Raw genomic sequence first — 26819 nt, 5'->3', positions numbered from 1 at the left:
ATGCTGCACCATGCTGGCCCTGCCATGCCATGCTGCACCATGCTGGTCCTGCCGTGCCACGCTGCATGGCACTGCCCGTGCCGAGCTGCACCCGCCAGCCCCTCGCAGTGAGGAAGTGAAGCCGGCGCGAAGGGGAAGTTGTTGGAAAGTCAGACCGGAATGGCTGATGGGGAAGGAAGAGCTGGGCTTGGTCGCAGATGGTTCCTGTTGGGGAAGGACACGGGCGCAGCTGCCCGGCCTCCCCCCGCCCGCCGCATTATCGCTGCCCGGCAGCTGTTCACCTTCCCCCTCGCCACGGGACACGGCTCCGCTGCCACCCCAGCCCCGGCCCTCCCATGAACAGGGCAGGCACCGAGCGGGCAGGACACCCCGCCGGCGCTCAGCATCTCCCTCCCCGGTGCGGCTCCTGCACCGACACGTGGGCGCAGGCTGGCAGCGCGGTGCTGACACCCATCCCCTGGGATGCCCAGGGAGTCCCCCAAGCCCGACGGCCACCCTTCCCGGACCGGGACCGGCCAAGGTAAGGCGGAGGCAGCGGCGGGGATGGGTGGCTGTGGCCGTGCCGTGCGTCGTGCCGTGGTGCAGGTGACTCGCCCCAGTGCCAATCGCAGCCTCAGGCGGGCGGTTTCTCCACGAGGGTGGCACATGGCCCGTGCCCATCGGTGCATCCCCATGGGGACCGGCTGGTGGGAGTGGGGAGCCAGCGCATGGCCAACCCCCCTCGCCAGCACAGGGACCCGTTCACTCTGCAATTAGCCGTTCCATAATGAGTAATCAGCCGCTATCAGGTTTTATTTACAGGGTTTAAATCCTCTGTTTACTGGGTGTTTTCATTCATTCTGGGGTCAGCGCCTCGGGACCATGTTCCCACGCTCGCTCCCTGGCAGCGGCCGGACCCTGGGCACAGCAGGTTTGTGCCACCGAGGTCAGGACCCGACCCCAAGGGCTCTCCGGGTGCTTCTCCGGTGCCTGGGGCGGGCACGAGAGCGGCTGCCAGCTGAGTCACCGGCGTTTGTCTGCCCCGAGTGAACAACACTGGCCCCCTCCAGCACTGCGCTCCGGCTACAGCCCCCAGCCCCGCTGCCCAGCCCTGGCACCCACCCCATGGGTCAGGGACGTGGCGAGGACAAGCTCAAGGGCAGGTTTGGGGTGCACCCAGGGTGCTGCACCCTTCGTGCCGCGCCGGTTGGCCACAGGCGGGGTCCCTGCCCCCAGACCTGCCACCGCAACGTGTTCGGTGCATCCCGGGCGAGGGGCACCTTAGCGAGCTGCCAGTTAGGAGCTGGGCAGCAGAACTGTTTATTTGTTGGCCAAATATCTCTGCAAACTTCCTGATTTCCCCGCGGGCGGCGCGGCGGCGATAGGGCTGGCGAGGCCGTTGCCTGCCCCGCGCTCTGGCGCTCCGGCGCGCAGAGCTGTTATCTGCGAGGCGCAGCGGGCAGGGAAGAGGTGGGGAAAGGGAAATGAAATACAACAGAGGTGGCACATTTTTTGCTCTTGATAACAAGCCCTGCTTTTAGCCTGGGAACTTGGAAACCATGCAGGTGGCCAGAGACGGCCGCAACGTCCCCCGCTGCTGCAGCGCATCTGGACCCCGTAATGGATCCCAGACCTCCCCGTCGCCAAAGAGCAGTTGCAGCCTGTGGGATGGGCAGGGCTGGCAAGCAGCTGGGTCCCCCTGGTCTGGGTGGGGGAGAAGGGGAGTGGGAACCCGCTGTTAACCCCACCAGGGCTGCCAGCGGGGTGAGGGGCCAGGAGGGTGGCCATGGTGCCATGGCAGGGCTCAGAGATGCTCTCATCTCCCCAGGCTCAGCGTTGCATGGAGGTCCCACGTGCCCCAAGCGGTGCCAGGGGCCAGGCCCCCCAGGACATGGCGCTCGGGGAGGCTCAGCACCTCCATTCCCCTTGCCCAGCCCTGGTGAAGGGAGCGGTGCCATAGAGAGGGGAGCTCCCTGGGTGAGGGAGCGGAGGAGCTAGAGGGACCCTCTGCACCGTGGTGGGGTGCGTGGCCCTCCCAGCGTGCTGTGCTGGCTGGGGCAGCTCGGGGGGTTTTGCTCAGCATCATCCTGATGAATTAACAAGGATGAGCCTGGCAGGACTGGCCACCTGGCGCTGCTCCCACGGGGGTGCCAGCAGTGTCTGCGTGCACCCCAAAGCACCACCTCCCCGGGGCAGGGCAGCACGTGGCAGTCGCCGCTTCAAAATTAAAACACTTTTCAGACTCCTCGGGCAAAGAAAAGCTGGAAACTTGCCCCCAGCACCCTGAAACCATGAAGCACCCAGAGGAACGGTGCCCTATCCCAGGGTCTCCCAGTGTTCGAGCCAAGCCGGTGATTTTTTGGAGCCTGCAGCGCAGGGCGAGCGGGATGATAAGCAGGAGGGGCCGGTTTCCCTTCGAATGCCACGAAGCAGGAACGAATCTGTCAGGCAGGAAAACAGGATTTCTTTTTTTCTTTTAATATTCTGGAAGTTGTGCGAAAGCCGCAAAGCCCCCAGGTCTGCTTCCAGCGGGGGGGGGCTGCTCCTTCCAGCCCTCAGCCAAGGAAGCGAGGGGCCGGGGTGGCTGTGGGGCGGGTGGCCCTGGGGCTGGGGACCCCCAGGAGTGGGCGAGGAGGGCAGCCAGGCGTGAAGGAACCCCCTTTCTTCAGCAGGGCTGGCGAGAGGCGCTTCCTGCAGATGTCACCGCGGCGGATGCAGCTGCGGCGGGCGATAGCCGGTGGCGAGCTGGCCTCCGTGGCCGCTGGCTCCTCACCAGCCCCTTATCTCCCCCGTGCATTCCCCCTGAATTAACGCGCGGGGAAAGGCAGCTCCTGCTGCGAGCAAAACACCGAGGGAAGAGCGCTGGGGGCTGCAGCTCGCTCCAGGATGGCACTGAGATTCCGACCGCCACATCTGGGGCAAAGGGACCATCCGTGGTCACACTGACCCTTCCCAGAGGGTCCCTGCCCCACGCCCAGAGTCCCCGTGGGGATGCTCTGAGCAAACGGGTCCCTTTTGCGTCGCTGCAAGCACCCGGCCCTGTGCTGTCCTCCTGCTCGGCGCCGTGCCCGGCGGGCACCGCTGGCACAGCCACATCGAGCGAGGAACGCAGAGGGGCACCCAGAGCTGCTCTGCTCCCCAGGAGGGAGCGGAGAGAGGTGGAGAAACCCAGCTGGGGACAGTCAGACTCGCTGGGGGTGACACAGGAAACCTGTGGCACGCCAGGGTCTGAGCGCCGGCACGGCTCGGTGCCCTCGCCTCCAGACAAGCCTCCCGTGGGAGCCGGGCTGCGGCAAGACCCCCGCAGCTACAGGGAGCTACAGAGAGAGGCAGTGGGTCAGGACTGATGGTTGGGCACCCACGGGGTGTGAAAAGGGACCCCAACACCATGGTGGCTGCAAAGACACAAGTGGGGCATGGGGTTTGGGCTGCTCTGGTGGCAGCATGAGCCGGCGGCACCCACCGCGTTGCCCCCAGCCCGCGTGCGTGGCCCCGATAGCGGGCAGGGGGGCATGTGTGCGGGCAGATAGGGGGCCCGGATGGCGTGTGGTGGTGACCATTTCCTGCGAGGGTTGGTGCCCATTGCCCTCATCTGCCCTCAGCGAGCACCTTATCTGCTGGTGCACGCTGTGCCAGGCCACGGTGGCCCCCCCTCACCCCCAGGCCGTGCCTTGGGAACCCTCTTTGCCTGGGGCAAGTCCTTGGCAGCTCCCTGAGCCCCCCCAATGTGGCTTCTCCCCATGCACACCCAGGGGATGGAGGACATCCCTCCTCCCCACGGGTCGACGAGCACCCATGAGCAGAAGCGATGGGTGACGGACCGTGACACCCATGGGAGCGGCACTGGTGGAACGGGGAGGACAGGCAGCGGCGGGCGCAGGGCAGGGTGCGTGGTGCCAGGAGATGCCAGCTCCTCCAAACAAAGGGAGCCCGAGCTGCCATAACACGTGCAGCTAATCCCCACGCCGGGCTCCTGCACGCCGCGCCATCAATCACGCGCCGGCGCGACCCACACCGAGGAGTTTCCACCCTCTGCGCCGGGTGGGAACCTGGCTGGGCCCCATCCTGCCCCGGCTCCAGATTTGCCGGGGGAAGGATTGCCAGGCGCAGGGCTGGGATGGGGTCAGGCGGGCTATCGGGCCCTGGCACACGCTTATCTCCTGGCACGGCCGCTGCTCTCCCACCGCAGCCAAGCGGGGCCACCGGCTCTGCCGAAGCGGGGCTGGTCCCATCGCCTGCCCCATGCACCCAGGGACTGAGGGATGGGGGTGTTTCCCCACCAGCACCCACCCCAGGGATGCCAGACCCCCTCCGTGGGACCCATGTGTGCGGTGGGTGCGTGGCCGTGGAGGACATGGCAGCACCCAGGTGGCAGCCACTGGGAGCGGGCTGGGGGGGACACGAAGGGGTTAACCGGGGGAAGTTGGCTCCCTCCGGGCAGGGATTTAAAGCAGACAGAAAGGTTCTGCCATCCATCACCCACCAGCCGCATCAGCGGGCTCTAAAGCGCCGGTAATTGCCGCAATCCAGAGACCGGGGGGAAAGATAAAGGCTGGGAAGGTGCAAACGCGGCGGGGAAGCACCAGGCCCCCCCCCGCACCCAGCGGGGGTGAGCCCGGGGAGCCCTGGGGCCAGCCCAGCCGGGGCAGAGCGGGGACAGCGATGGGGACAGCCACGGGGACAGCCGAGGGGTGGCCCGGCCGCCTCCTGCCTGCCCCGGCTCAGCCCCGGCTGCCGGGGGGGGCACCCACAAACCCGGGGGCAGGAGTGGGCAGGGGAGGGTCCAGAGCACGTGCTGGACTTCATCTCAAAATATTCCCTTTATTCCCTTTATCTCATCATCCCCAGCTCAGTGCGGCTGAGGGATCCCTGGAGACAGCGTGCGAAGGATGCCGAGATCCCACCCAAAGGGTGCAAGGAGGTGGCCAAGGCCACCTGGGCTTTGTCCCAGTGGCCAAGGCCACGTGCAGGCACGCCGGCAGGGAATTATTCCCATTCAGCCGAGGCCCGCCGAATAAAGCGAGCTAACACAAATGCTTATTTTCACAGTGGTGAATTATGACTTCAATAGACCAAAATTACAGGCTGCGCGCGCGGAATGGGAACGAAGCAGACCCCCCACCCACCCTGCTCCCTCCTGCCCACGCTGCCCCGCACGGGCAGTGGTTGGTAGCATCCTTCTCTGCACCCCAAATTACCCAGGAGCTGGAGGGGTGGTGCATTTTCCCAGCAGGTCCCCGCGAGGTGCCCGCGGGCAGCGTGTTGGCACGTCCACGGGGATGAGGTTGGAGTGTATTCCGTGGCTTGTACTGCGTCGGGGTGGACCCCAGAAAATCTTGGGTGCGCTCTTGGGTTGCCTGGGTGATGGCTGGTGCTTCGCGATGCCCCGTGTGCGTAGTGGGGGGGCTGTGCCATGCACCATGTGTCCGAACGCACACGCACCGCTGGCATTTACGTGTGCCCGCATATGCAAAGCCGGGCGTGCAGCTGTGCACGGGGGCGGATTTTCCTCTGCTGCTGGTGGGGCCGTGCTGGTGGGGCCATGACATGAAGGGACAACAGCTTCTGGGGTGAGCACAGACCTGCTCGTCCCACCAAAGTAGGGAAACGCTCTGAGCCCCCTCGCTGTCGGTGCCGGGCCACCGTGAGAGCGGCAGGGCAGGACATGCCAGCTCCTGGGTGGACCAAGGTGGGCAAAGCTGGAGCTGGAGGTTGGGATGGCCGAGAGCAGGGTGGAGGGGGCTGGGTCGGGGTGCTGCAGCACCCTCCTCCTGCGACCCCATCAGTGGGGTGACGTGAGGGGGAGCGTGGCTGTGTGGTGACCATGTAGTGGTCATTTAGTGGCCATGCAGCAGTTGTGTGGCCACACGGTGGCCACGCTGTCCCTACGCAGTGACCACGCAGTGGCAGTGCATCGGTCACCCCAGGGCCACGCACTGCCTCTGCCGTGGCCACGCAGCGGTTCTGCAGCGGCGGTGCCCAGCGCCCGAGCCCTGGGAAGCGGGCGAGGATGAGGATGAGCAATACAACAACCATACGGGTGGCGAAGGCTCCGAGCAGCGAGTCGCAGAGGGAAGGCAGCTGCCAGGCAGAGTAATTACGCAAAGAGGCAGGGCTTGGGCTGGCAGGGAAACGAGCAGGGCTCGCCTTAGCGGGCGCACAAGCCAGCAACAACATCGTAGGAGGACTTGGAGTGGGAGGGAAATTTTTACTGCTCCCCACCAGCTGGCACAGGGTGCCTAGGAAGGGCACACCGGGGGCCCTGCCACGAATGCCCCGCTGCCACGCACTGCTTTGGAGGAAGGGCCCTGCTGGCATTCCCGCAGTGCCAGTGCAGTGCGGCCACCCCAGGGAGCCCCACCAAGGCCAGGCAGGGTTGGGGGGCATCCTTGAGGCCAGGCTAGGATGGGCATGTGGACCGTGAGGTGCCAACGGGGCTGTGCCCATGGGGCTTGGGGCTGTACATGTGGCTGATCCCACTGCAACCTCAGCCTCCGGAGGGGGGAAGCAGAGCCACCACAGCTCCAGCCCCTTGCAACCACCCCCACCCTGCTCCAGCCCTTGCAAGTCCCAGCTCCAGCCCCTTGGCTGTGCCCACGGCCCCAGACAAGCCCCGGCCCCCTCCCCTTACTGTCCCCCCACCCCACACAAGCAGCTCCCAGCCCCTTGCAGACCCTGACCCACGCAGCCCCGCTGGCTTTGCAGCCATCAGTCTTCAGCACCCCAACCCCTTGTGAACCCCGAACCTTTTGTGAACCTCAGCCCCCCGCAGCCCCCAAAGCCCTGGCACAGCTTCCCGGTCCCCCTGCACCCCCCTCCACCCCAGTACCGTGCAGTCCCATGTCCCCCTTCAGTCCCCAAACCCCGTGCACCCCCTGCACAGCCCCTCAGTCCCTGTGGAGTCCCCAGCCCCTGTGCACCCTCCAAAGCCCCATGCAGCCCCCCGGTGCCGTGCAGCCCCGTGTCCCCGTGCAGCCCCGTGTCCCCGTGCAGCCCCATGTCCCTGTGCATCCCCCCTGTGCCGTGCAGCCCCGTGTCCCCCTGCAGCCCCGTGTCCCCATGCAACCCCCCGGTGCCGTGCAGCCCCCCCGGTACCGTGCAGCCCCGTGTCCCCGTGCAGCCCCCCGGTGCCGTGCAGCCCCATGTCCCCATCCAGCCCCCCGGTGCCGTGCAGCCCCCCGGTGCCGTGCAGCCCCGTGTCCCCGTGCAGCCCCATGTCCCTGTGCATCCCCCCTGTGCCGTACAGCCCCGTGTCCCCCTGCAGCCCCGTGTCCCCGTATATCCCCATGTCCCCATGCAGCCCCCCCGGTGCCGTGCAGCCCCGTGTCCCCGTGCAGCCCCATGTCCCCATCCAGCCCCCCGGTGCCGCGCAGCCCCCCGGTGCCGTGTCCCCGCACATCCCGGTCCCCCCCCCCGGGGGCCCCGCTCGGTGGCGGCGGCGGCGGGGCGCCCCCTGGCGGTCGCGGTGCGGCGCGGTCTAAGGCAGCGGCGCGGGCGGGCGGCGCTCAGTGCGGGGCGGGCGGGCGGCAGCGGCGGAGGCAGCGGGGGCTGCGGGCGGCCCGGCCCGGCACGGAGCGCGGCCGCGGGCTCCCCATGGCCGCGACGCGGCGCCGGAGGATGCGCCGCCGGGCAGCGCGGAGGGGCTGAACCGGCCCCGCGGATTTACCGGTTTCTCCGCCCTTCGGGGGGGCGGTGGAAGCGCCCCGACCCCCGGGCTGGCGGCCCCCGGCGGCCCCGGGCGCGGCGAGCGGCGGCGGGCAGGTGCCGGGGGCAGCCGCCGCCGTGGGGCCGCGCTCCGCCCGCGCTGGCCTTAACCGGGCCGGGGCCGCCGCCGCCGGGGGCCGCTGCCGGCTCTGCCCGTTCCTGCCGGCCCCTGCCCTGGGACTTACCTCACCCCTCCGCCACACCTCAGGACGGTAAGTGCCATCCGCGGCCGGGAACGGGCAGGCTCCCGGTGCCCGGGGAGGCTCCCGGTGAAGAGGGGCTGAGGATGCTCCCCGTGCGGAGGAGTCTGGGAGGCTCCCGGTGCCGGGGGGACGCTCCCGGTGTCGGGGACGCTCCCCGTGCGGAGGAGTCCGGGAGGCTCCCGGTGCCCGGGGGACGCTCCCGGTGCGGAGGGGACAGGGAGGCTCCCGGTGCCGGGGGGACGCTCCCGGTGTGCAGGGGACAGGGAGGCTCCCGGTGCCCGGGGGACGCTCCCGGTGTGCAGGTGACAGGGAGGCTCCCGGTGCCCGGGGGACGCTCCCGGTGCGGAGGGGACGGGGAGGCTCCCGGTGCCGGAGGGACGCTCCCGGTGCGCAGGGGACAGGGATGCTCCCCGTGCCCGGGGGATGCTCCCCGTGCCTGGGGGACGCTCCCGGTGTCGGGGACGCTCCCGGTGAGCAGGGAGACAGGGAGACTCCCGGTGTCGGGGACGCTCCCGGTGAGCAGGGGACGGGGATGGTGCCGGTGCCCGAACTAGTGTGGTCCCCGCCGCCGCCGTCTCTTCGGCCCCGTTGCTCGGCCGCCCCCCGGGACGGCGGAGCGGGACGGGGCGAGCGGAGGCGCGGCCGGGGCGAGCGGGCACCGGAGCCGCCGTCCGTGGAGCGGGCAGCGCTCGGCGAGGTTCGTGCGGCGGAGGCAGGGCGGGACCCCGCTCCCCGCCGCGGCGGGGCCGGGGCTTTGCCTGCGCTCCCCTCCCCGGACCCGGCGGCTGCTTTCCGAGATCGTGGGGCGGCCCAGCACCTCCGGGAACCCACGCGAGTTCGTGTCCGCCACCCCACCGCAGCAAACCCTCCCCGGCCGCGGCTCCCGGCGGGAGACGTCGGTTTTATCCCCGCATCCCTCCTCCGCGGCTCTCGGAGGCTCCGCAGCAGCCGGCTCCACATCCCGCTCCGGCCGCCGCTGATGTCGAGATGGAGCCACGTTTCGTGGCGAGGAGGAGCTGGTCCACGCGGGAGAGTTTGGGGGAGCAAACCCAGGGCTGCTCTGGGAAGCTCCAGCTGCAGCAGCACAACTCTGTGTTTACGTGCAAGGACACGGGTCGGTGCTGGGGACACGCGCTGTGTCCTCGCTGCGCCGGGGGACAGTTGGGTGTGGGTTTGGGATGGAAGGTTGGCTCAGGGAGCCTCTCCGCCTCAGCGCTGCCCTGCGTCTGGTCCTCGCAGCCGTTAATCCCCGTGCAGCTCCTCGGTGGTGGCCTGGCTTTGCCAAGGGGATGCTCTTGGTGTAGCGATGGAGTAGGGCTGGCACCGCGCTCCTCCGTGACGCGGGGCCGGGATCCAGCCGGCTCTCCCCATCCCTCCCCTGTCCTGGATGGTGCCTTCAGGTACCACCGAGCGTTTGTTGCTCTGGTTAAACGCACCTTCTGGTGGATTATTTTTCCCCCCTATTAGCCAAGAAAAACTTTGCAACTTTCCTTTGCTTTCGGAGCGGAGCCGCCGCCGCCGCTGGGTTTCATTTTGTTTTTTTAATTCGAGGTCACGTGCACGTTGACAGCGTCTTTGAATCGAAGCGATGGTCTCGTCTCTAGCTTGGAAAGAGCTTTGGAGCTCTTCCCTCTGTTGTTTTCTCTCTGTTCAGGAACAAAGAGATTTTTCTGCCTGTAATTAAAAGGGATATTAATTCTCCGCTCCTTTGTCGAGCGACTTGAAGACACGCTGCAAACGTCCGTCTGCTCGGCACCGCGGTGGGGTGAGCTCTGCTGTGGGACGGGGCACGGAGATGTGGGGGAACCGTCCCAAAACCCCACGGCAAACACAGAGCAGCAGCCTGGGGGGATGCTGACAGCCCCGGTGCCCGCGGCCCTCGGGTGAGGAGCCCTGCGGGGCCGAGGTGCCACCTGGGGCGGGCGCTTGGGTCTCTGGAGGTGGATGAGGCAGGTCCCTGCACGGCGTGTTTCCACGCAGGAGAAGTTTTGAGCATTGCTTTTGCTGTGGCTGGGGAGGAAAGCAGAGCAGCGCCTGGCTGTGCCGAGGGGTTTCTCCGTGCCCGCTGCTGGCAGGTGAGGTTTTACCCAGGGACGGGCAGATGTCGGGTGTGTTTTGTTTGAAAAACGTGGGACTGCAGATGTTGGCTTGTCGGGAGGAAAAGCCAAGAAGGATGGGGGGGAGAGGGCTGTTCTCCCGTGGTGCTGGGTGCTGGCATGGGGTGGGTGCTGGTTTCAGGCTTGGTGGCAGCGAGGCCTCGTGTGGGTGCAGGATTTGCCCCTTACTCCGTGAACTTCCAGGGTGCAGGATGGAAAATACCCCGGTGCTTGGCCCTGCTTCAAGCTAGGAGGGTCAAGCAGCCCCCCAGCCTCTGCCTGTCGCTGGGGCAGGCTCAGGGGCAGCCCCGTGGGCACGGCTGGGGTGCCAGGGAGAGGGCTCTGGCAGGACCCGCAGTGGGCCTGGGGCTGATGGGTCTCTGCCGCCATCCCCTGTGTCCCTTTCCCGGATTTCTGCTCCTGAGCCACGTTGGTTTGCAGGCACAGCAAACCCCGGGCAGGGTGCGGGCGGTGTGGCTGCGTGGGGTCCGGCTTTGCCGTGGAAATCGGGTCCCAGCTCTGCTCGCTGCCGGCTTAAATCCCCGGTGCTGCCTAGAGGTGGTGTGGCTCCCTGCCCGACGCCGTGCGGTGCCCCCTGCCCTGATCCTGCAGACGGGGCTGGGAGGGAGCAGGGGCAGCCCGTGGGTTGCACCGCTGGGGTCGAGGGGATGCGGGTCGGGTGCTGCAGCCCCGGCTTGTGCTTTCCAGGCTGACCACGGGCAGGAGCTGGGCTTAGTTGCCCCACCAGGCTGGGGACAGGGTGGTCCCCAAGCTGGGGCCAGTCCTTGCGAGCTTCATGGTGGCTGCTGCAGGGTGAGACCAGGCTGGTGGCACAGAGGAGAACCCCCTGCCCGGGCGCCGCTGGCATTGGTGCCATTGCCCGCTTCGGGGGGTTATTTTTAGATTTCCTGAAGCTTGTTTTCTGCCGTCCCTCCCAGCGTGCTCGGGCTCCCCAGGGGCAACCCCACCTTGACGAGCCCGCAGCTTTCCTTTGCAAGATGCTGACCAACGTTTCCAGAAAACATCCCAGGGATTTCCTGTTTATTTTGCAAAATTCTCATTAATATTTTTTTCCCGTGGTGTTTGATTCGATCTCACGTGGGCAAAATCGCCTTGAAATGGAACCCACGGTTCAAAAATAGACAAAGAGTTGGTGGGGAGGCTGCGGGGACGCATGGCTGGGTTCCCCCCCCCTCGGAGCCGCTGCCATCCTGGCGCCTGCGGGGCAGGATCCGGCCCGGGGTCCCTGGGGAGCCGGCGGTGCCTCGGCGTTCCCACGCTGCAGGGACCTCGCAGGGAGCTCCCCGCCGGCGCTGGCGTGGGGAGGGGGATGTTTTTCCCTTCCCCAGCCGCTCTCTGCCTCCAGAATGCTCCAGAGTCCCCTGGCTGCTTGTGCTACTTGTCCCCGCTCCGGCCATCAAGGCCACCTCTGGGCACGGGCGTCCCTGGGCACGTGGCTGCAAAAAATTGGGGATTGGGGCTTTTTTAGCCTGAACCTCTCTCCAGCCTCGAAGAGCACCCGGCTCTGCAGCTGGGGCACCCGGCTGGTTTCGGGGTGCCCCTGTGGCCACGCGTTGGTGGATCGGTTGCCAGGGTGTGCCGGGCTGGCCACGGCACTCTGTTTACTCGCCACATTTAGCTGGTATATTTAATTTCCAGGAGCGTAAGGCAGCTGGGGAGCAGCGACGGCGTGTGCGTGCCCACCTCTACCCACTGCCCGGGAGGTGCCAGTGGGATGGGTCGGATGGTGGCACCGGGGTGCAACGCTGCAGGCAGCTGCTGTGCCCCAGCTGGGGGGCTCGGCGGGGGTCATTGCCCATCCTGCCGCTCCTCCAGTGCCAGTGGGTCAGGGGGACCCCCCAGCCTGACCCTCTGCAGGGGGGGACCCCCAGCCTGACCCTCTGCAGGGGGGGACCCCCAGCCTGACCCTCCGCAGGGGGGGACCCCACTGCCCATCCCCTCTCCGCGCTGCCCGGCCACGTCGCCGCCAGCCACTGTTGACTCACGGGCTCCGAGGCCGAGCCCGAGATGCTTTTACAGGCAAGGCTGAAACGCACAAAATGTTCGCCTTGTAAAATATGTAGCGTGAGAAAATAGCCTTTTCTGCTCTCCTCCTCGCCGCCGCCGCTCCCCTGCCCCATCTGCTCGCTTGGAAAGCTTCCCGCAGCCGGCGGGGCGAGGGGCTGACGCCGCCCGGGGGTCCCTCGGCAATCGCTGCTGGCCCAGCTCGAGGGTGGCATCCACCCCGTGCCGCTGTGGTGGCAGGGGGGCTCCCGGGGGTGGCACGGGCACCTCGAGGGTGTGCTTGGTCCCTCGGGGCACCCCGAGGATGCGCGTGGTCCATGAGGATGCTGCTCGTGCGAAGCCTCCTCCATCCTCCCGCGCGTTTCGGCATCCCGAGGTTCCTCTCCTCGGGGACACAAACCTTGGGGACATGTTTTGAGGGCAAGCATGGGGCTGGCACCGTGGCAGCCAGCTGGGCTGTGCCGTGGCCACCAGCACGGGGGATGACGCAGGCGGCGTTGGCACGTCCCGCGGGGCTCGGGGTTTCCGAAACGGGGCGGCGTGGTGCCTCTTGGGAGGGTGCTGGGAAATACCCCCCCCCGAGGCACCCTGGCAGCGCCCAGCCAGGCTGGGAAGGAGCCACCAGCCACGCCAGAGCTGGCCACAAGCCACGGTTTTCACCAGCCACCTTAATCCATCATTAGCCGGGCACATTTCGGATCCTTGCCAAGAGCAAGGTGGGAAGGGGGGGGGGGGGGGTTGTAAGCATGCTTTCCCTATTCCCCTGCCATCCTTTTTGCTGCCTGTGTGTAATTAACAGAGTAATTAAAAACAGGATGAGTTAATTGGTATTCATTTATGTGGCAGATGTTTTTAATTGGGATACGAAACAATTTACCTGTTTACATAAACAATAGCAAATGAAGGCTTGTAAAACAGAGAGGGCGGGGGGTTTTTTTTGGCTTGTTGTTGTTGTTTTTTAGAGGAAAATCAAACCATTTCCCTCCTCCTGGGCCACGCTGGCTGGAGGAGGGGGAGTGGGAGCCCCTGGCACTGCCCACGCGGGTTTGGGTCCCTGGGAGCCTGGTTGTGGCTTGAGAAATGGGGTTTGTCGGGCTCCGGGTGCCCGTGTCCCACGCAGAGCCGTGCTGTCACTGCATGGGGGAGGTGGAAGGGGACCAGGGGTCCGGGTCCCTCCTTGCCCATGGCGTGTCCCCCCAGCGTGGGACCTGACCCAGGGTGCCTGTGGGCAAGGCGAGGATGGCAGGGATGAAGGCTGGCTCGCAGTACTCGCAGCCAAACCGAACCGCAGGGGCAATGCCCAGATTCGTGGGCTGGCACAGCATGGCATGGCACGGTCACCCATCATCCCAGGCCAGGTTGCCACGATGTCCCTGGGTGGCAGAGTGGGGCAGAGCAAGATGTGTGCTCCCTGGGCATGAGCATCCCTGTGTGCAGGCAGGGCTCGGCCCCGCTGCCAGCGCTGCCCGGGCACGTCCCTGTCCTGTTGTCCTCGGCGAGAGCTCCCCGTGCCACTGCGCCTGCAAGTGCCTCCCTGGAGCCGGGTTCATTTACACCTTGTGCAGAGGGTTTAATTAATTGGATTTCCTTCTAAAAGGCTTCGTTTGTGCTGGGGTTTGGATTATGCCCCCCAGCATCCCCCCACCACTGCCCTGCTCTCCCCCTCCACCTGCAATTAGGGATGAGCCACCTCCAAGCTGCCTGCTGTCACCTACCCCTGCTGTCACCTACCCCCGCCGTCACCACGTCCCCAGGGAGGGGATCACGATGGGTGCAAGGGAGGAGGGGGGTGACAGGGGTGCTGCCCTGACGTGCCCCAGCTGGGACATGGTTCCATCCCTCTCCATCTTATCTGGGGGTTGTTCTTGGCCCCGTGTCCGTGGCAGCTGAGGAGCAGGAATGCTTTGCCTTTGTTTCGGAGGCAGCCTGGCTTCTGGCTTCGGGGAGACGTCGCCTCCAGCATCTGGATTTCATTTGTGGCCATTTGGAGAGCATGAAGGATGCTGGGCTTTTAATTCCCTTTTAACCCCTTCCTCGCCCCGGGCAAGCCTCACCCAGCCTGGGAGGGGAGGGCTGTGGGAAGCCGGCCCGGAGCTCCCTGCCCTCTCCATCCCCATCCCTGGGGAGGTGGAGAGGAGAGCAGCCAGCCTGGGTGCCCCACAGTCACCGGGCTCCTCCCGGGGCTGGCACATCCCTGTGCCCATCCCCAGCTGCTCCCTGGCCCTGCCCAAGGCTGCAGAGAGCAGGGGCTGCCCATTCCCCAGGGAGGACGGGTACCCCCTGGCACAGCCAGGCTTTATCAGCTGGTAGCAGCCACCCTGCTGTGTCACCCCAGCGGGGACCATGCCCGGGCCAGCGTGCCAGGGGTTAAACCCCCCAGTGTGACAAATGAGGGGTTCAGGGTCACGCGGGGGTGTGCGGGGTCCGGCATCCGCCGGCCCGGCCCCAGGAGGCAGGGTGGGGGACACCCGCTCCCGCCAGCCGAGGAGAAAATACTAATCCTTTTATTTTTATATTATTACTTATTCATCTGGGCTGCAGAGACCTAATGGAAACCAGATGGAGGAAAACAGACACAGCCCCGAGCGGCTGGGACAAATTACCCCAAAGACAGGGGGGGGAAAAAAAAGAGAAAGAAAAAAAGATTCCAGCGGAGTTTGAGTCGTGTTGGGGAGTTATTGTGTGGAGGTGCCCCCCGAAACCCCCTTCGCCCGCCACGGAGCTCGTCCCATCCTGCAAAGGACCTGGGCTGGTGCCACGGCCGTTTCCCCGGGTGTTTGCTCAGCTTTGTGGAAACTTTCCTCCCTGATGGGAAGTTGTGGAAAAGCCGTGTCGGTGCCAGGACGAGTGTAGCCATGTTTTCCCCTCGGTGTCGGCGTGTGTACGGAGCCAGGGCAGCGGAGGGGGGTGGGGGTGGGATACGGGCAGGGGTGGGGATGGAAAAAGGGATGGTGCCAGGGATGCAGGAAGGGATATGGGGTTGCAGGTAGGGACCGTGCCAGGGATGGGGATGCAGGAAGGGACCATGCCAGGGATGGGGATGCAGGAAGGGACCATGCCAGGGATGGGGATGCAGGTAGGGACTGTGCCAGGGATGGGGATCCAGGAAGGGATGGTGCCGGGGACGGGGATGCAGGAAGGGATGGTGCCGGGGATGGGGATGCAGGAAGGGATGGTGCCAGGGATGGGGATGCAGGTAGGGACCGTGCCAGGGATGGGGATCCAGGAAGGGATGGTGCCAGGGTTGCAGGCAGGGACATGGGGTTGCAGGCAGGGGTATGGGGATGCAGGAAGGGATGGTGCCGGGGATGGGGATGCAGGAAGGGATGGTACCAGAGATGCAGGCAGGGATGGGGATGCAGGCAGGGATGGGGATGCAGGCAGGGATGGGGATGCAGGCAGGGATGGTGCCGGGGATGCAGGTAGGGATGGGGATGCAGGTAGGGATGGTGCCAGGGATGCAGGCAGGGATGGGGATGCAGGCAGGGATGGTGCCAGGGATGGGGATGCAGGTAGGGACTGTGCCGGGGATGCAGGCTGAGGTGAACATCTCCCAGCCTGCAGCCTTCTCCCTCCCCGCAAGCTACGGCAGAGCCAAACCCGCCGGTGCAGCCCCTCTGCGCCGGGAGCCACGCGGGCAGCTGGCGCAGGTGCACTTACCCAGGCAAGCTGCCACGCTGTCCCCAAGCTGCTGCGGCTCGTCCCCACGCCCGGCGGCTGTCGCGTGGAGAGCTGTGGCCTCGGGCCGAGCACGTGGGTGGCTGCACCGTGCTTGGTGTGCGGTGCCATGCTCGGTCTGGGTCACGCTCTGTGCACGCTCGTGGCTCATCCTCTGCTGTCGGGGCTGGATCCTGGTCAGGGGGAGCCTGGAAGGCTGGCGAAGCCTTGCCCAGAGATGGGCATGTCCATGAAAGGGAAAATATAAGGTGTTTTTTTAAAAAGTCCCATTTATTTCAGCTCCCCGGTCCTTCGCGCGTGGCGTCGGCGATAGCATCTCACTGGGGGTGAGGCCCTGGTTTTATTTAGCCCCCACAATGTGCTCTCGCAGGGTTCAATTAATCTCACAGCAGTTGCAGTGGATTAAGGGTGTGTGTGCGACCGGCGGGTACCAGCCGTGCCTGGTGGGGAGCGTGCCGGGGCGCAGCAGGACCCCGGGGCCGGGGGGCAACCGTGGCGGCCGCTTCCTTCTTTGGCCGGGGCCGGTGCGGGCTTGGGCACGCTGATGGATTGTCACAGCTGCCAGCACTTGTGGCCACCCATCACCAGTGATGTCCCGGCTGTGCGTAACCCCTGCCCGGGATCCTGGCAGCCCGGTGCGTGGCTGCCGGGGACGGCGAGGGGTTGGCAGGCAGCTGGGGATCCCCGAGACGTGGGCAGGTAACAGTTGGCAGGAGGGCACTGGGCTGTGCCCTGTGCATGGGGCGAGCAGTGCCCACCCCTGTCCCCACTGCCCTGCATCCACGCTGGGCACAGGGCACCACCCCACCATTGAGGTCAGTCACCGTCCCTGTCATCCTGTGGGCACACGGGACACCAGGCACCGTCCCCGCTGCCCAGGGTTGCTGCCATGCTGTGCCGGGGAGTGGAGATGCCCCAGCCAGTCCGAGGTCCCCGCGGGTCCCCCTGACCCCGTGCCTGGCACACCCCGCTCACCGCCCCGTGCCCTCTCCCTGCAGATAACGCGCAGCCGCGGGCCGCCACCATGCCCGACTCGCCGGCCGACGTGAAGACGCAGCCCAGGTCCACGCCGCCCAGCATGCCCCCGCCGCCGCCAGCCGCCGCGCAGGGAGCCACGCGCCATCCCTCCTTCACACCGAACACCAGTGAGTACCCGCTGCCGGTACCCGAGGCGGGGTGGCGGGTAGGGGGGCTGCTCGGCTCCCTCCGGGTCATACGCTGCACCTGGGAGCAGCGGCGTCCTGGCCACGCCGGGGGCTGGCATCGCTCGTCCTTGTGCTGGAGAAGGGCTTTGGGCTGTGCCCCCCAAGCCCCAGGTCGTGCGTGTCCCCGCGTGCCCATCGCCAGCGGTGCCCAGCGAGGCGCTCGGGGATGGGGACGTCCTGGTTTCCTGTCGCACGGTCACCAAACAGTGGCACGGAGCACCCCGGGCACTCTCAGCTGCAGAGAGCCAGCTGGAGGGTGCTGTGGGCTGGGGGTGTCCCTGCGGGTCGGAGCTGGCCCCGTCGGGGGTCCTGGACACGTGGGGACCCGCCTGCCTGTCCGCGTGTGGCACCCGGCGGCGGCAGGGGAGCATCAGGGCTGGCAGCGGTGGCAGGGATGTCCTTGCCCTGCCCAGGCCACAGCGTGGTGGCATCAGGGGACTCGTCGGGGACTCGAGGTCCGAGTCCTCTGGTGGGTAGCATTGTTGAATGGGGGGAGCCCCGAGGCGCTGGCTGCCCTGGTGGTCCGTGGGCTCGTTGCCCGCATGCAGGGATCACAGTGGGGATGGGTCCCTGTGCTGGTGCCACCACCTGGCACACGGCAGGACCGGGGTGGGCAGGACCGGGGTGGACAGGAGCGGCGGTGGCTCAGACGTAGACACATGTGGTTGCTCCAGCTCCGCTCAACACAGACACGTGCTCACCGAGGGTTTGCTTTTTAACCCGAGCCCCGTGGCAGATGTGGGGCCCTGGGCTCGGCTCGGCGTGGGGCGCAGGGGCGGCCTCTCCGCCGTGGCTCGGCCCGGAGTGCAACGGCGTTTTGGCTGTTCTTGGTCTCGGGGAAACGCTGCAAACCGTCCCCTGCGCTGGGGCTGTGCAGGGGTGGCCCTGAAATGTGGGGACCGTGTTAGGCAGCCGAGCATCCCCTGAGCCCTCCCTGCAGGGACCCCGCTCCATCCCCGGCACGCCTGGGGCCGGGCGGCTTCACCCACGGCACAGAATCCCAGAATCAGTCAGGTTGGAAGAGCCCTCTGGGCTCATCGAGTCCAACCATTGCCCTGACACCACCATGGCAACTAGACCAGGGCACTAAGTGCCATGGCCAGGCTTTTCTTAAACCCCTCCAGAGATGGTGACTCCACCACCTCCCTGGGCAGCCCCTTCCAATGGCTAATGACCCTTGCTGAGAAGAAATGCTTCCTCATGTCCAACCTGAACCTCCCCTGGCCAAGCTTGAGGCTGTGTCCTCTTGTCCTGTCGCTGGTTGCCTGGGAGAAGAGGCCGACTCCCACTGCGCTACAACCTCCCTTCAGGTAGTTGTAGACTGCACTAAGGTCACCTCTGAGCCTCCTCTTCTCCAGGCTAAACACCCCCAGCTCCCTCAGCCATTCCTCGGAGGTCAGCCCCTCCAGACCCTTCCCCAGCTTGGTCGCCCTCCTCCAGCACGCGTGCCCCCGCCGTCGAGGAGCGTTGCCCGCAGGGACCCTGGGCCGAGAGCTGCCCCCTCTGCTCTCTCATCATAGCGTGTTTTATTTTGCTTGCAGATCGAGACGCTGGCCCTCCGACGTTTCTGCCTCGCGGCCGTTTTCATGGTTGCTTGAAATGGTCGATGGTCTGTCTTTGTAAGTAAAATGAAGCAGCCGCTCTCCTGAGAGAGCCGAGCCGGGCAGGCGCAGGGTCCCACGGGGGGCTCGGGCAGGGTGTGCTCCCCCGTGCCAGCCCCTCTCATGCCCCGGCGGGTCCCAGGGATGCGAACCCCGGCCCCGGCCGAGGGACACGTGCGGCGTCCAACTTAGTAACGCACCTGTCGCGGGAATAAAAGCAGTTGTGGCCGCCGGGTTATTTTCGGCATCTCTTTAGCGGGCGGCTGGTCCCGCCCGGGCGGAGAGCGAGCGGGAGCCCCCGAAGCAGGCAGGGCCGGCGGGCAGCGCGGGCACCGCAGGTTAGTGCGAGCCCCGGAGCCGGGGTGCCACGGAGAGACGCACGGTCGGGCGACGGGGTGACCCGTGCCGTCGCCGGTGCCGGCTGCGGGAAGGTCCCTGCGCTCGCGCGGTGTGTGCAGAGGGCTGGCGTGGGAGCGAGGGACCTGCCTCACCGCGGGCTGGCACCCCCAGATGTCCCCTCCGGGTGCCCTGGGCTCTGGGCAGCCCCTGTCCTCCCAGCCTGGGCAGCAGGGCCAGAGGCGGCGGCGTGCGGCTAGCCAGGCTGGGCTCCGTGGGAAACCACGTGTGGCTTCTCCCTGGGGGTGCTGAGCAGCTCTCAGAGGGGCAGGATGGAGCCCCTTCTCTCAGCTGCCTTGAACATCGAGGAGCAGGATCAGGCCCTCGCTGCGCTGGGGCACGCGCTGCGTCCCGTCCCTCCCCGCAGCCCACATCTGCCTCCTGCAGCGCCAGGGATGCAGCAGCATCCCGGAGCCTCCCAGCCCTGTGGTACCCAGCAGGACGCTCCGGTGCCCCCAGCCCAGCCCCGTCCCCACGGTGCCAGGGCACAGCTGCCCGCTTTGACCTCCCGTCCCTCCCTCTCTCCTCGCAGTGATGAACGGGAGCAGCCACTCGCCGACCGCCATCAACGGGGCTCCGTCCACCCCCAACGGGTTCAGCAACGGGCCGGCCACCTCCTCCACCGCCTCCCTGTCCACCCACCAGCTCCCGCCGGCCTGCGGCGCCCGCCAGCTCTCCAAGCTCAAGCGCTTCCTCACCACGCTGCAGCAGTTCGGCAACGACATCTCCCCCGAGATCGGGGAGCGGGTGCGCACCCTCGTCCTCGGGCTCGTGGTACGTCTGCGGGGCGCTGGGGGGTGACGCCCTGTCCGGGGATCCCGCGTTTTCCTTTGGGGTTGGAGATGCTGCTAGAAGGAAAAGAGGCTCCTGTTGGTGCAGGGTTGACCTAAAGCATGGAAAAATGAGGGCTGGCATCTCCTGGGATCTGCACGGCACGGCGCAGGGTTGGGTCCTGGCTGCTGGCATCGCCAGCAAAGCCTTGGGCACGGTTGTCCCTTGGGCACGGTTGTCCCTTGGACACGGTTGTCCCTTGAGCGTGGTTGTCCCTCGAGTGTGGCAGAGGAGCAGAAATGGGGGAGAAACAGCAAAGCGTCGCCCCCGGCGGGGTTGGAGGGCAGGCGGGGGGCTGAGCCCGCGCTGTCCCCGCAGAACTCCACGCTCACCATCGAGGAGTTTCACGCCAAGCTCCAGGAAGCCACCAACTTCCCGCTGCGACCCTTCGTCATCCCCTTCCTCAAGGTGGGTGCTCCAGTGGGGTTAACACCAGCAGCGCCAGCAAAGAGGGATTCAGGGGGGTGGCTTTGGGGTCGGTGGGGCCACCCGTGACCCCCCTGGGGATGTGTGACACCCCTGCACGTCCAGCCCCTCTCACGTGTGGATTCACACGAGGCCGGGGCTGTTTGCAATAAAGCAGGGGGTTGGCCCAGCTGGTGAACATTTGCAATTCATTAAAAATCCCCTTTTTTTCCTTTTTTTTTTTTTTTATATGCCTTTTAATTTCGCGCTGACTCGGCGCTGTCACCCCACTCCGGAGGGATTCGCTGCCTGCTGGCACGGCTGGCAGCACCGGCGCTGCCGGCAGATGTTCAAGCCCAGCATCGCTTGCCCCTCGTTAGCAGAATAATAATGAAAAAGTGCAAAAAAAGCCCTTTTTCCACCTCGGCATCCCCAGCCCCTGGAGCAGAGCTCTGCGCTCGCCACAGGAATCTGCCCTGCCGGGGGGGGTAACAGCAGAGCCCCCTCACCCTCCTGCCCACGTTGGCAGAGGGGCATGGGGACGGTGCATCCCCAGCCGTGGGGTCCCGGTGGGCACTGGTGGCCCCGTGGCTCGGGGTGTCCCCGCTGCCAAGCACGCGGCCACCCTGGCACCACGCTCCCAGCTGTTCCCACCGCGGCTTCCAGATGTTTCTCATTACCCTGCCTGCGCCCAGCCGGGCTCGGCGTGCGTCCCAGAGCCGGGGGCTTGCTTGGCTCTGCGGGGTTGTCCCCCCCCGGCCGGGGAAGGGGAGGGTCTGGCGTGTGTCGGAGGTGGGTACGTGGGGAGTTGCCAGCCCCATGGGTGCCAGATGGGCTGGGGGGCTCCCCTGGGCTGAAGATTCAGGTCCCCACTGTGGGGACAAGGTGGCAGAGGTGGCCGGGGGATGATGCTCTGCAGCGCCTGCCAGGATGCAGGGGGGCTTGGGTGATGCTGTGCCCGTGCCAGCACGTGGCCGGACCCTGCGGGGTGCCATGTGTGTGTCACCCAGCAGCCCAGCTGGGGTGTGCTGCAGTGAGGGGGGTCCCAAGGGTGTCCCCGTGGGGAAGGAGAGCAGGACCTCAAAGGGAGGGCGAGTGGGACCCCGAAGGGAGGGTGAGGAGGACCCCGAAGCGGGGGCTGCTGCCTGCCCCATGCCTCCTGCCCGCGGTGGGCTGGGGACAAAGCCACGCCATGCCAGGGGGCTGCGCTGGGGTGGCCGGGCTGTGCAGGGGGCCTCCGAGCAGCCGTGTGCCAGGCTGGGGGGGCTCTGCGGGGCCCTGGACTGGCGTCTCGCCCCCCTCGCAGGCCAACCTGCCGCTGCTGCAGCGGGAGCTGCTGCACTGCGCGCGCATGGCCAAGCAGAGCCCCGCGCAGTACCTGGCGCAGCACGAGCAGCTGCTGCTGGACGCCAACGCCTCCTCTCCCGTCGACTCCTCCGAGCTGCTCCTGGAGGTGGGCGAGAGCGGCAAGAGGAGGACGCCCGACAGGTATTTTTTTTTGGGGACACATCCCCTCCCTGGGGTGGTGGGTGCTGGTGCCCAGTGGGGACCGACCTCCTCTCCCGCCCCCAGGACCAAAGAGAACGGTTTGGACCGAGACCCCCTGCACCCCGAGCACCTCAGCAAGCGGCCGTGCACCATGAGCCCGGCGCAACGCTACAGCCCCAGCAACGGGCTGAGCCACCCGCCCAACGGGCTGGGGCACCCCCCCGCCGCCCCCCCCCCGCTGCCCCAGCACTACCGCCTGGAGGACATGGCCATGGCCCATCACTACCGCGACGCCTACCGGCACCCCGACCGGCACCCCGACCCCCGCGAGCGCCCGCGGCCCGCCGGTGAGTGGTGGCATCCCCAGGCACCGGGGGTTAGCAGGGGGCTGGGGACCCCCCCACCCAGGGAGAGGGGTGCTGTGGGGGGGGCTGACCCCCACGCTTGCCTTGCAGCCATGCACGGGACGCGGCAGGAGGAGGTGATCGACCACCGGCTCACCGACCGGGAGTGGGCGGAGGAGTGGAAACACCTCAACAATGTACGTGTGCCCCCCCCGGCCATCCCACGGGGCTGCCATGTGTGCTTTGACCCCCCCACCCCCAAAACTTCACCCTCCATCCCCACCGTGTCCCCCACGAGCATCCTCTGCTCCCCGCAGCTGGCACAGCCCCAATCCCTGCTGGGCACCGCAGCCCCCCAGCTGCTTAGGGCACTGCCCCAATCCCCCCCAGGCACCACAGCCCCCCCCCAAAAAACCCTGACGTTGCCCCCCCCGGCAGCTGCTGAACTGCATCATGGACATGGTGGAGAAGACGCGCCGGTCGCTGACGGTGCTGCGGCGGTGCCAGGAGGCCGACCGCGAGGAGCTCAACCACTGGATGCGGCGCTACAGCGACGCCGAGGACATGAAGAAGGGCAGCCCCCCCTCCGCCCGCCCCCACAACAGCTCCTCCGAGGCACCCCAGTTAGGTATTGACCCCCCCGGGGGCGTTCGGGGGGGGCTGTGCCCCTCTCCGGGGTGCCCGTGCTGTTCCCTGCCGGCGGGTGGGCTCGGAGGGGACACGGCGTCTCCTAACGGTGGGGTCCCCTCCTCTTCGCAGACGCTCACCGGGAGTTTGCCCCGCGGCCCCTCGCCGGGTACATGCCGGAGGAGATCTGGAGGAAGGCTGGTGAGTGCGGGGTGGGTACAGGCTGGGGGCTGATCTACTGGAGAGCAGCTCTGAGAGAAGGACCTGGGGGTTCTGGGGGACAACAAGGTCACCATGAGCCAGCAATGTGCCCTTGGGGCCAAGAAGGCCAGTGGTGTCCTGGGGTGCATGAGGAAGAGTGTGGGCAGCAGGTCAAGGGAGGTTCTCCTGCCCCTCTACACGGCCCTGGTGAGGCCACACCTGGAGTAACTGGGGGCAGTTCTGGGCCCCCCAGTTCAAGAAAGACAAGGAATTACTGGAGAGAGTCCAGCGGAGAGGTACGGAGATGGTCAGAGGGCTGGAGCATCTCTCTTGTGAGGAGAGGCTGAGGGAGCTGGGGCTGTTCAGCTGGAGAAGAGCAGACTGAGGGGGGATCTTATCAACACTTAGAAATACCTCAGGGGTGGGTGTCAAGAGGAGGGGACCAGACTCTTCTCAGTGGTGCCCAGTGACAGGACAAGGGGCAACGGGCACAAGCTGAAACATGGGAAGTTCCATCTGAACATGAGGAGGAACTTCTTTAGTGTGAGGGTGCCAGAGCCCTGGCACAGGCTGCCCAGGGAGGGGGGGAGTCTCCTTCTCTGGAGATACTCAAAACCTACATGGACTCGTTCCTGTGTGACATGCTCTAGGTGACCCTGCTTTGTCAGGGGTTGGACTAGATGATCTCCAGAGGTGCCTTCCAACCCTTAACCATCCTGTGGGCACCGGCGCCCATCGGGGTGCCAGCGGGGGCCAGGGTGGGTTTGCGGCACAGGATGGGTGCTCGCAGCCAGCTCGGAGCCGGGGTGGGGTGCCCCCGTGCCACGCTCGGCCGCCTTCCTTCCAGAAGAAGCCGTGAACGAGGTGAAGCGCCAGGCCATGTCGGAGCTGCAGAAGGCCGTGTCGGACGCCGAGAGGAAAGCGCACGAGCTGATCACGACGGAGCGAGCCAAGATGGAGCGAGCGCTGGCCGAGGCCAAGCGGCAGGCCTCGGAGGACGCGCTGACCGTCGTCAATCAGCAGGAGGACTCGAGCGAGGTGGGGGACAGGGTCGGTGGCAGCGCGGGCGTTTGGGTCCTGCTTCTTGTGCAATCGAGTTTGCAGCGTCGGTGCGTGCAGGAGGGGGGGCTGCGGCGGTGCCAGGGGGTGGGGGGGAGAGGGGATCCCTGGCACCAAGCTGGGGATGGGGTCATGGTCCAGGATGGGGTGCACAGTCCAAGGTGGGGGGGCTGCATGGTCAGGGATGGGGCTGCATGGTCAGGGATGGGGCTGCATGGTCCAGGATGGGGGATTGTGGTCCGGGATGGGGGATTGTGGTCAGGATGGGGGATTGTGGTCCAGGATGGAGGGATCACAGTCTGGGATGTGGGTTCATGGTCCAGGATGGGGAGGTATGGTCCAGGATGGGGTGCACGGTCCAAGGTGGAGGGGGTACAGTCTGGGATGGGGATGCACAGTCTGGGATGAGGGATTGTGGTCCAGGATGGGGGATTGTGGTCCAGGATGAGGGATTGTGGTCCGGGATGGGGGATTGTGGTCCAGGCTGAGGGAGCACATTCTAGGGTGGAGTGCGTGGTCCAGGATGGAGGTCTGCAGCCCAGGACAGGAGTGCATGGGCCAAGATGGGGGGGATCACAGTCTGGGAGGTGGGTGCATGGTCTAGGATGGGGATGTATGGTCCAGGATGGGGGAATATGGTCCAGGATAGGGGAGCACAGTCTGGGATGGGGGTCCCTGGTCCAGGATAGGGCAGCACAGTCTGGGATGGGGGTCCCTGGTCCAGGATGGGGGTGTATGGTCCAGGATGGGGGTCCCTGGTCCAGGATGGGGGTACACACGCCCCAGGGCTGAGGTTTGGCTTCCCCTCCCCGCAGAGCTGCTGGAACTGCGGGCGCAAAGCGAGCGAGACCTGCAGCGGCTGCAACACGGCGCGCTACTGCGGCTCCTTCTGCCAGCACAAGGATTGGGAGAAGCACCACCACGTCTGCGGGCAGAGCCTGCAGGGGCTACCGGCCCCCACCGCCGGGCTACCGCCGGCTCCGGGCCAGCCCGACGCAGTGCCCACCAGCCCCAGCGAGACAGGCTCGGCGGCCGCTTCCCGCGCCGGCACACCGGCCACGCCGGCCCCGCTGGAGAGCGCGTCCCGCTGAGCCACGCTCGGGCCACCGCGCCCCGAGGGACACGGACCGCGCTCGGGGCCACCTCCTCAGCTACCTGACTCGTGTGACCTCCGAAACGACCTCTCTAGCTCTCACAACGAATCCTCAAACTGGGCTTTAAGTGGAGTTAAGGCAAATACCGGTCTTCTCTGTTCGCTCTTCGGTCTTTGGTTTGGCTTTTTTTGGTTGGTTTTCTTTCACTTGGGCGATTGTGGTTCATTTTTTTGATGTTTTTTGGGGTTTTTTTCCTTTTTTTTTTTCTTTCTGGATGATTTGGCCGCAGCCTCACAGAATCACTGAGGTTGGCAGAGCCCTCTGGGATCATCGAGTCCAACCATTGCCCTGACACCACCATGGCAACTAGACCAGGGCACTAAGTGCCATGGCCAGGCTTTTCTTAAACCCCTCCAGAGATGGTGACTCCACCACCTCCCTGGGCAGCCCCTTCCAATGGCTAATGACCCTTGCTGAGAAGAAATGCTTCCTGATGTCCAACCTCACCACGCAGGGACATGGGGACATGCGGACCCACATCGGCGCTCGCAGGAGGAAAGAAACTTCTTTTCTTCATCTCTCTCTTCATTTTTTTTTTAAAAAAACACAAAAAACAAAGAAAATAAAAAAGAAAACATTGGACTCTTGGGCTTTAAGTAAGAAATTGTAAAAAAAAAGGGAAAAAAAAGAAAAAAAAAAGAAAAATCCAAAAGATTTTGATGAGCCGGCCGCTCACCTGTAACTACCTTGCTAGCTAGCCAAGAACAGACCAGACCCACCTCTGCTCCAAAGGAAATCCAAAACCAAGGAAGATCCAAACGTCTCTCCACTGCCAAAGTTCCTTCCGCTCTGTTGTCGCTTCCCTCCCTTCCCGGCGAGGATGGACGGACGCGCCCCCGGGGCTTCAAAGAGTTTCTGTTAAAATAAAGCAAAAAAAATGTGGTTTTTTTTTAAAAAAGAGGGGGAGATGGTGGCTGAGAACCGCCCGGGTGGGCGCAGCGGAGCCGGCGCTTCTCTACCTCTGCCCATCGCCGAAGAATAAAAAAAAGGAGATTAAAAGACAGATTTTTGGGTTTTCTCCCTTCTTGGAGCTGTTGGGGGCAGCCGGACCCCCCCAGCCCCTCGCTGCCGCGCTGCTCCCACACCCCACGCTGGATTTATTCACAAGGATTATTTAAGAGGAGAAAGGAGCAGGCGAGGACGGCGTCGATCCCCGGTGTAAGCGCGGAGGACGGGAGTGCAATAGGGAACATCCCCCCCCCCGAGGGCAGCCCCCCGCGGGGCAGGAGTGCTGTGCGCTAATGTGAATGTAAATAGTGTCTGCAGAGGTCCAAAAATAATAATAATGATGATGATGATGGTGATGGTGATGATGATAAGAGACGTTTGCCAAATAAAAAATGAGGAGGATGCGGTGGAGGTTGTGGGGGGGAAGAGGGGCTGGGGCGAGGGGCTGGGGGGGGGCTGGGGGCTTGCAGAGACCGGCCTGGGGGTTGCTGGAGGGGAGGAAGAGGAGGGGAGGGCTCGGGGCTGAGGCCAGGGGGGTCCCAGGCACCAGGGGCTGGTGCTGCCTTCGCAGCTGCCTCCTGCGACGGCCGTGCCACGTCGTGCCGTGCTGTGCCGTGTCTTGCTGTGTCATGCCATGTCATGTCATGCCGTGCTGTGCCACACCATGCCATGTCATGTCATGCCGTGCTGTGTCATGTCGTGCCATGTGCCATGCTATGTCATGCCGTGCCATGCCGTGCCATGCCATGTCAGGCCGTGCCATGCCGTGCCATGTCATGCCATGTCGTGTCATGTCATGCCACGTGCCATGCTGTGCCATGTCGTGTCAGGCCGTGCCATGCTGTGCCATGCCATGCCATGTCATGTCAGGCCGT

The 26819-nt window shown here is 65.7% G+C and overlaps 1 protein-coding gene across 10 annotated transcripts; it reads left to right on the top strand.

The window, feature by feature from the left end:
• The first annotated feature begins 382 nt into the window (after positions 1 to 382).
• On the top strand, positions 383 to 26370 carry CBFA2T3 (CBFA2/RUNX1 partner transcriptional co-repressor 3). 10 transcript variants are annotated; one of them, XM_068411081.1, is made up of 14 exons: positions 9488 to 9651; positions 9867 to 9961; positions 16684 to 16830; positions 18432 to 18509; positions 19420 to 19661; positions 20037 to 20126; positions 21430 to 21611; positions 21696 to 21958; positions 22067 to 22152; positions 22394 to 22583; positions 22715 to 22783; positions 23434 to 23541; positions 23631 to 23821; positions 24658 to 26370. In XM_068411081.1, exons 3-14 carry the CDS (start codon positions 16710 to 16712, stop codon positions 24931 to 24933), a joined length of 1896 nt encoding a protein of 631 aa, XP_068267182.1. In that variant the 5' UTR covers positions 9488 to 9651; positions 9867 to 9961; positions 16684 to 16709; the 3' UTR covers positions 24934 to 26370. The 10 variants fall into 10 exon arrangements, with proteins under 10 accessions (XP_068267179.1, XP_068267180.1, XP_068267186.1 ...); XM_068411078.1 differs by lacking the exons at positions 9488 to 9651; positions 9867 to 9961 and adding an exon at positions 383 to 520; XM_068411080.1 differs by lacking the exons at positions 9488 to 9651; positions 9867 to 9961 and adding an exon at positions 7770 to 7895.
• Positions 26371 to 26819: the final 449 nt, after the last annotated feature.

The sequence above is a fragment of the Nyctibius grandis genome, chromosome 12, assembly GCF_013368605.1.
Source record: "Nyctibius grandis isolate bNycGra1 chromosome 12, bNycGra1.pri, whole genome shotgun sequence".
NCBI lineage: Eukaryota > Metazoa > Chordata > Aves > Nyctibiiformes > Nyctibiidae > Nyctibius > Nyctibius grandis.
The sequence above is the reverse complement of the archived record's forward strand: the minus strand, read 5'-3'. Positions and strand labels throughout refer to the sequence as shown.